This window comes from Sturnira hondurensis, unplaced genomic scaffold, assembly GCF_014824575.4.
Source record: "Sturnira hondurensis isolate 20B ecotype Veracruz unplaced genomic scaffold, ASM1482457v3 Scaffold0008782, whole genome shotgun sequence".
Classification (NCBI taxonomy): Eukaryota; Metazoa; Chordata; class Mammalia; order Chiroptera; family Phyllostomidae; genus Sturnira; species Sturnira hondurensis.
In genome coordinates, this window is record NW_028081413.1 from 844662 (window position 1) to 853584 (window position 8923).

General features: G+C 50.5%; 1 protein-coding gene across 1 annotated transcript; it reads right to left on the minus strand.

The window, feature by feature from the left end:
* Window positions 1–355: 355 nt before the first annotated feature.
* GCHFR (GTP cyclohydrolase I feedback regulator) lies at window positions 356–4011 on the minus strand. The gene is made up of 3 exons (XM_037056056.1): window positions 3621–4011; window positions 1850–1944; window positions 356–603 (listed from the first exon to the last, which is right to left on the minus strand). Exons 1-3 carry the CDS (start codon window positions 3654–3656, stop codon window positions 480–482), a joined length of 255 nt encoding a protein of 84 aa, XP_036911951.1. The 5' UTR covers window positions 3657–4011; the 3' UTR covers window positions 356–479.
* Window positions 4012–8923: the final 4912 nt, after the last annotated feature.

Consider the following 8923-nt stretch of genomic DNA (forward strand, 5'->3'; position numbering starts at 1 on the left):
ATTGGGATGCAGGGTGCTGGCCTGTCCACCTGTGGCCCTGGTTGCTGGGCTCTGCCTCAGAGGCTCTACCCTGGCTGGCGCTCCCTCCCTGGCAGTGGACAGACCCTCAGGAAGGTGCTGCACTTGGTGAGAGTCCCTGCATGTGGAGAGCTTAGGATCAACACTCATGGCCCTTTATTGGCTTGAACTAGCTACACAATCCTGGGGCCATTGCTCCTGGCCAAGGATAGCCTAGCTCTCGCCAGTGCCTCAGCCCACCCTCCAGGGCCCTTAAACCAGGCCAGAAGGTGGAGGGGCTGCTGGGAGTACCAGGGCAAGGAGCCTGCTCTCCTTGCCCTTTGCTGAGGCAGGTTTTAAAGAAGGCCATTCACTGCTCGGTGATGCTGGGGCAAGGAAAACTGGTGATTTGGGAAGAGGGGCAGGGCGGTGAGTGAGGTGGGGGTTGGGATTGGGGCCCCCTTTGCGCTCCTCAGTTTGAGTCACTGCTTGTGCAGGCACCACACCAGCGTCTGACCCACGCCGGTCATGCTCAGCACGCGGAAGCCCCGGCGTTCCAGCTTGTCCAGGACTATCCGAGGGGGGTCATCGACATAGTACTCCTGGCTGTGAACGGAAGGAGGGGGCAGTGTGAGGGTGTGCAGTGGTCAGGGACGCATGTGACAGAACCTCACGCGTTTGCTGGTGTCCCCCGGGCTAAGTGCCGGTTCCTTGGCCCCTCCCCTGGCAAGCATTTTTTGTGCGTTGTCTCATTAATTTTCTCAACAACCTGAGGAGGCTCATTGATTGTTCTCACTTGATAAATGAGAGAACTTAGAGGGCTTAAGTGGCTCTCCCGATGCTGTAAGACAGTGGAACCCGTGCTAGTCAGATGACAGCCTTGCCTGTCCTCACCTGCTGCACTGTTCAGGGGGAACCCGCTGCTCTCTCCAGGGTCCTCACCCAGGCCTTTGGCCCTCCAGCTGCCCGGGCTGTCTCACAGACCTGGGACAACAGTATGGCCCTAATAGTTCCTGGCTCTGGGTTCCTCTCCCTGGTACAGAATGCTTGCCTTTTCTTCCTTCAGGGTGAGTGAATTCTAAAGAGCCAGCAAGTAGACGAAGGGCTCAAGCCCCAAGCTGGGCATCTCCAGACAAATGCCTCACGGCAAAGGGATAGGGTCGACTTCACCCTCTGACCCTGACCCAAGGGGCTGCCACTACCTCTCCTCCCTTTTGCTGCCCCCTTTGAACTGGGACTCACTCTGGGGACCCTTCTAAGGAGTTCCAGCTTGTGGAGCCGGGATTCTCCACGCCTATGGGGCATGAGATGGGGAGGGGCAGAAAAGGAAGCAGCTCTGTCACTGTTTAGACTCAGAACTGGTGCAAAGAATGCCAAGGGAAGTGGCCATGTCCCCAGGCACCTGGCTGAGCTGGAAGTAGGACCCAAGCTGCCTGCACCGTTTCTAGGGCTTAGCTTTGTTAATCAGATGGCTCTTCAAGACAAACCTTTTGCACTCTTCCTATCTTTGCCTTGATAAGGTCCAGCTTGAAAGGGGGCAGGGCAAGAAACAGTCCACTTACATTGATCTATCTCCAGAAAACTAGACTCTGTCCTGGGACTTTGTCCTTGGACTCTCTCCTGAAGGGAGGGCCAGTGGGAAAGCCTTCAGTGCACACCTGGGGCGGGGGCGGGGGGGCTGTGAGGCTAGAGACCCACCCGGACCAGCCCTTCAAGAGTGCAGAGCCCCAGGAGGCAGGCAGAAGGGCTCTGAGTTTGGATGGTGGCGTTGCCCCTGGGTTTGGTGGTGTGCGAGGGAGCAGGGACTGGTCTGGGGGCCAGTGAGAAGATACTTAGGAATGCCACTACTTACAAGTTGTTTCCCAGGACGTGCCTTCTTGCGGCCCCCAGATGCTGCATCAGCTCTGGATCTGAGTGTTCATCGCCCACTAAGGTGGGGCCCACCTCCTGCAAGGTAAGCAACAGGGGATGCTCAGCTGGCTGCCAGGTAGAGGTGGAAGGTCTCTACTCTCCTTCCTTCGTTGCCTGCTGGCACTGCGTCAGCTTCAGGTAAAGGCTGGTGGGGCTGGTGAGGGAACTTGAGGGCTGAGAACAAGCTGGCAAAGGGGAAGGCTGGTCAGTGACCCTGCCAAGCAATGCGAGGCTTCTCTAGCCCCCCCAGGCGGAGCTGGGCAGTGCCTGAACTGACTCCTTCATGCCAGGCACCACCCACCACCCGCTTGGTATTATCAGAATCAGCTGGAGAACAGAGAAAAGAATGCCTGTCCACACAAAAACTTGTGCATGAATATTTGTAGCAGCAGCATTCATAATCAGCAAAAAGTTTTTCAGCTGCTGAGTGGATAAATAAAATGCGGTGTAGACATATGATGGAATCTTATTTGCAATAAAAAGAAACGAGTACTGGTACCTCCTGCAGTACAGATGAACCTTGAAAACCTTATGCAAATGAGAGACGCTAGGTACAGGACCGCGTACTGCCACAGAAAGTAGATGGGCGGTTACCTAGGGCTGGGGGAATGGGGCAGGGGTAATGAGGAGTGACTGCTAAGGTGATAAGAATGTCCCCAAATGTATTAGGAGGATGGTTGCAAAACTGAGTATGCTAAAAAATAATCACAAAAACCACTGAGTTGTAAAATTGGTGACTTCTATGGTATGTGTATTATATAGCAATAAAGCTGGTATATTTTTTAAAAATCAACTGAGGACCACTGAATTCCCGCACCCCGGGCTTACAGTGTTTGGAGAGGTCTGGGAAGGGGCCCAAGGGTCCACGGGACTGGTTCTCAAAGCACTGCCCTAGGCACTGCCAAGACCCCTCCTGTCACCTGGTGAGTCCTCCCTTTCCTTCACCCCCAGGAGGCTGCTTACCCTCCGATGAATCACTCGGGCACTGGGAGTGAGAAGGGGCAGAGGAGCGACCGGCTGTCCAGCTACGGACCAAGTCATACCACTCTGCACCTAAACGGGGACCCTTGGGGCAACCAGGAAACTGCACCTAGAGAAGGGAAGCAACTTTTGACTCCTGAATAGTGTTCTTCCCACCTCTAACCTCATGGGCAATGGTCTCCACTTCCTTTCTCAGCGATCAGGAAGGTCTTTCTTTTCCTTTCCTAAGGCTTCAGGGACAGCTCTCCCTGGATGCGCTTAAGGGTGCAGCTAGCAGCTATGGGTGGGCCGGGCACTTGGAACAGGTGTTTTAGCCTCTTAGCACGTCCTTTTCTTTTTCAAACCTCTTTCCCGCAGGTTTTTGCACTCCCCCTACCCTCCCGCGAAGAAGGCTCTGTGTAGAGCAGTGCGTGTTGCACGTGTGAGGTCAGGGTTTCCCGCGGGCAGGTAGGACAGCAGCCGCGAGCACCCGGAGCTCGCTCGGTCGCGGGGACGCATGAACCTGGCTTTCTTAGCGGCCCTGAAGGCGGAGGGGGGGCCCGAGTCCCGGGAGCCCGGCAGAGTCCATCCCCAGCCTTCCTGCCTGCGGCCGGGGGTGGGGCGGGCGTGTCCCGGACGGCTTCGCAGACCAGCACCCTAGACGCTGCCCGGGAGGGAGGCGCCAACGCGCGGCTGCAGCCCCGGAAGCCCAGGCCCGGTCCCAACTCCACTGGTCAGGCGGGGCTACTCACCATGCGGATCTGGGTGCTGATGAGCACGTAGGGCATGGCGCGCGTCAAGGCTGGGCTCCCAACGTGGGCTTTGGGCTTGACACCGACGCCAGCCCTTGGGCTCCCCGACTGCCACCCGCCACCCCGAGTCCCGTTACTCGGTTCCGGCCTCTGGCGATGCCAACCCCTCAGTGCGCCTGGTTGGACCGCGGGGACCTCCAATCAGGAGCGGGCGCCCGTGACGCGCCCCCGGCACCCGGGATTCGGGGCCCGCCCCTGCCCTGGGGCCGCGCACACAGGGGGTGCGGGTTGTGCCGGGGGGATCCGGTACTCGCGGTCTGGAAGCCAGAGTGACCCGCCAGACTCCCTGTCTCCCGTGGGCCAAGGCACTGAGCGGGGATGTCGACTTTGCACCCTCTTACTGCAACACTCTCAGTATCAGGTTCTAAAGTCCGGTTGGTCTCCTCACGCCCTCCCCCACCTCCGTCCCCGCGAAGCCTCCCGAGATCCGGCCCATAGCACCCTCTAAAGATTTTAGAGGGTCCCGCTTCCCCTCCTCGAGACAAGTTCTCCAGAGACTCCTCCCGCGGAGTAAGACAGGAGTAAGAAGCTGTGGTTACAGCTCAAATGCCACCTCGCGAGCGCCGCGCGTTCCCGCCTCCCTGTCTGTAATTCCTAGCACGGCTGGGGGACCGTGCGTTCTGGGGGGATATCGGTAAACTTGTAAAGGAACTGAGCGGTTGGCTGGGTGCCGGGCCTGAAGGAACTTGAACCAACAGAATTTGGCCCTCATTTTGGAGAACTTCCAGCGAAGCTGGAGAGACGTGGCACAAGCGGAGATCACAAGGCAAAGCCTGGGGCAAAATAAACCACTTCTCCCGCACTAGTCACCGGGAGAGTGCAGCGAGTTCACCTCCGTGCATCCACGCCCTCATCCGGCTGTGGCAAAATCTTTCAACTTAACATTCATGGTCTTATTGTGATTGGCTCTTTTTTTTTGTTTTTTAAATCCTCACCCAGTGATGCATTTTTTTTGCTAATGATTTTAGAGAGAGGGGAAGGGGGGTGGGGAGAGAGAGAAATATCGATGCACATCCATGGGCTGCCTCCTATACCCGGGCGACCCAGAATCAAACCCGCAACCTAGGCATGTGCCCTGACCAGGTGTGTGGACGCCGCTCCAACCAACTGAGACACCTGGCCAGGGCGTGATTGGGTCTTTAAAAAACAAAGCAAAACTAAAACTGTAACTTTCCAGCCCAGCAATTGAAAAATCTTGACTTCATTGAAGGGCTCTTATGAGTTATGTTCTGTCTCCAGCACTTTGACAGATGTGAAGAGAGCTGTAAGGGCAATTGGAAGTTGTATTTCTACAGGATCCTTTGTGATCTAATTCATTTTCTGTGTCTTTACCCCTCCCCCCAGGGTTAGCAATTTAGCTAGAAAGAGGAGACAGAGACATATTCATGATTAACAAAGGATTTTTTTAAAGATTTTATTTATTTACCTTTAAAGGGGAAGGAGAGAGAGAGAAACATCAATGTATGGTTGCCTTTTGTGTGTCCCCTGCTGGGAGTTGGCCTGCAGGGAACCAGCCTGCAACCCAGGCATGTGCCCTGACAGGGAATCGAACCGCGATCCTCTGGTTCGCAGGCCCGTGCTCAATCCACTGAGCTACGCCAGCCAGGGCCTAGGATTTTTTATTTTTAATATATTTTATTGATTATGCTATTACAATTATCCCATTTTCCCCCTCCCCTTATTCCCCTCTGCCCTGCACATCCCCTTCCACCCACATTCCCCCCCTTTAGTTCATGTCCATGGGTCATACATATAAGATCTTCGGCTTCTACATTTCCTATACTATTCTTAACCACCCCCTGTCTATTTTCTACCTACCATTTATGCTACTTATTCTCTGTACCTTACCCCCCTCTTTCTCCCTCCCAATCCCCTGTTGATAACCCTCCATGTGATTTCCATTTCTGTAGAAACAGAAACAATTCGGCATGAGCTAGTAAAGCTGAAGACATGCATTCCCTGTGAACCAGCCCATCCTCTCCCACATAAACCTCAGGAAAATTCACTGGGTACAAGAAAGTCCGTAATTCCACACCCCGACTGGTGCGGCTCAGTTGATGGGGTGTCGTCAGCAAAGTGAAAAGAAAGTTGCCTGTTTGATACCTGGTCAGGGCTGATCAATGTTTCTCTCCCCCTTTTTCTCCCTGCCTTCTCCTCTCCCAAGCAAACCAACCAACCAACCAGAGGTGGTTAAATTATAAAGAAAATTAAGGGAATGATAAATGTAAATTCAGGGTAGATGTTATCTTGGAGAGCAAGGAAAGGGATGGGATGGGGAAAGATATATATTATTAATATTCTTTTGTAGCTATTACATTTATAAGGATAAAAATAATATTTTTTAAAGTGTCAAGTTCCATGGAGCAGTGATTTTTAACTAGTGTGCCTCAAGAATTTTTAAAACATGTAATACCTTACTATTTAGTCAGGGGTGCTGACCTCTTTCCCCTGAGACTGTCAAATTTAAAAGTGACAACAGCCAGCGCAACAATAGCCGTCCGGTGTGAACGCCCTGTCTTGGCCGTATTGGTCAGGTCACATGAGGTCGTGCCTGTTGGTTAATTCTTGGTCCTAGAAATCCTTATATACAAGTATAGGCACCCGATATTTTAAAAACTCACTTTGGAGCAAAAATGGTAGGTAATTACTACTCATATTTTGTTTTGGCAAATCAATCAAAATGATACCTTTTATTTGTCAGATCGGCAAAAACGTGTTTATTTGTCAGCACACAAAAAAATGTGCTGCAGAATTTTAATCATCACTTTATATGTGTCATGAGATGGAAGAGGTTGAGTCGCTGCCTTGGGCTGGTGGCCCGACCCCTGTGTCTAACCCTAAGGCAGCGAATTTCAACCTTCTCCATCTCGTGGTACATGTAAACCAGTTGACAAAATTCTGTGGGACACCGAAAAAACCCATATTTTTTGCCAATCTGACAAAAAGTAGTTATAAGTTTGATTCATTCACACTAGGTAGCTATTGTATTGGCTGTTGCCATTTTTAATTTTTTATTATTACTATCATTTACGGTTGGTGCTTACAGACATCCCCATTTTCCTGCTCTTTGCCTCCCTCCCCTGGCCTTCACCACACCACTGTCTGTGTGTTCGTGTGTGTTCCTTGTCTGATCTCTTCACCTTCTTTTATTTAGACTGTTGTCGTTTTTTCTATTTGACAGTCTAAGGGAAAGAGGTCAGTGCCCCTGACCGAATAGTCAGATGTTGCATGTTTAAAAAAATTCTTGCGCCACAATGGTTGAAAATTGCTGTCCCGGGGCATTTGATGATGTCATGTCACTTGGAAGAGCCAAGTAGATGAGGGTGGCATGTTCTGGGCAGAGAGCACGGGGTCTGTCTGCTCTGCTTCCTTCTCTCAGGCTGGGCTATGGAGAAGTGGGGAGGCCACGGAAGGGCGCTGCTTCTCTCAGGCTGCCTGGGCTTTATTACATTTGCAGAACTGGTCTGTAGATGCAGCTTCAGATAGAGAGCTTCATCCAGAATCACCCACCCCACCACTGGTTGCCCTGGCAGCCGCATGCCCACCAGATAGCATCTTTAATATCCAGGGGGAAATGAATTCCCTCACTTGGTTAGCCCAGCTGGCCTCGCCTCTTGCTGCGGTCTATTTCTCTGGCAGATCTTCCTCCCCTGTAAACAGGAGACATTGTTCTTCCACAACTCAGTGTTTCATCATAAAAGCATCCTCCAAGTGGCAGGGCCCCATGTTGATTATTCCTTCTTTCTTTCCTCTGTGGAGCTTTTGTGGACGGCTTCTGCAGTGGAGCTGTGTTAGGCACCGGGTACCCGGAGCTACACAGGCACGGACTCTGCCCGGGAGCAGTGAGCGGGCGGGTGAGGCGGACAGACCAGAGGGCAAACGCTCAGGGGACCCCGTGGAACAGGGCTAACAGAGCTTCAGAAGCAGAGGAAGATAAAAAGATTAATTCTACCAGAGGAAATGAAGTTTTATTCTTTCCAAAATTAAGTTAACATTTTTTTATTAAAGAAGAAAAAGTTACACACACTTAGTTCAGAAAAAACGAGAAACAATAAGGGAAAGGGATATTAAAAACCTTCTTTTAATATGAAAACACTTAACCTCAAAATAAAAGGCCAAAGTGAGAGGCAACCAACACCAACGATCACTGAGATCAAAAAGAATAGCTGCTGGGGAGGCTGTGATTCAAGCAGAAGCCCAGACAACGTTCTGAGGAGGACGGGACACAGGTGGGGGGGTACTTATGAGAAAGGCAAGGGGGTACTTATGAGAAAGGCAAGGGGAACAATGACCACATTTTGCTGTATATAATGAGCACTCATATTTTGGGCCCAACTTTGGGAAAGGAATCTTCCATTTTAATTTTTTAGTTCAATTATATATTTATTCATATTTAGAAACAAAGCTGATCATCTTGTTCCAGGGTTTGCATGTGGATATCATGATTGCTTTCTAGAGTTAGACTTTTAACACGTAAGTGTAAATAAAACAATTAAAAACATTTGTATAGATACAGAATTAGTACTACCCACGTATAATGATCATCCTTATTTTTCCCTAAAAAAATTGGAAAAAATGTGTACATTATACACGGCAAAATATAGTATATCAGCACCACGGGAAGGAATTTCTTTTTCTTCTCTGTCTTTTTTTCATCTTCACCAAGAACATGCTTTTTGAGGTTAGAGAGAGGGGGAGGGAGGGAGAGAGAAACATTGGTTGCTTTCCTCTCCTATGTACCCCAATGGGGACCAAACCCATAACCTAGGCATGTGCTGACAGGGAATAGAACCTGCAAACTTTGGTGCAAAGACCAATACTCCAACCAACTGAGCCACACTGGCCAGCACCAGAAAGACATTTCTCTTGGTCCAGATAAGAATTAGTGGCTCTAATTCTAATCAATGACTCTAATTCTAAGTGACTCTAATGCTAAACAATTCTAAAAAAATTAATACATTTCCAGTCTATACTCAACAGTCCAGTAAACAGAATATTTGCTTTCTTGTTATCTTTGCAAAAAGTTCTTTAGTCCCACAGTGTTGCTTTAGGCCCAGTTTAAAGGTTAATTTTCCCTGTTTAACATTCCAAAGGTTTGAGGCAAAGACCTGCCTCTGGAAAAGCAGCTCAGGTTCCATTTATATTATTTTTAAGTGGCTCCATTTACAGTTCTGGCTGGGTGGCTCGGTTGGCAGTGGTGTTGTCTGTGACATCCACCAAAGTGTTGTGGGTTCTTGGGGCAC

Excerpts from the sequence above, each read along its gene's own strand:
- GCHFR (XM_037056056.1), bottom strand. The coding sequence starts at position 3,656 with ATGCCCTACGTGCTCATCAGCACCCAGATCCGCATG. Across the intron at positions 1,945-3,620 it reads TCAGCACCCAGATCCGCATG|GAGGTGGGCCCCACCTTAGT; the intron begins GTGAGTAGCCCC and ends CTTACCTTGCAG. Across the intron at positions 604-1,849 it reads CACGTCCTGGGAAACAACTT|CCAGGAGTACTATGTCGATG; the intron begins GTAAGTAGTGGC and ends TTCCGTTCACAG.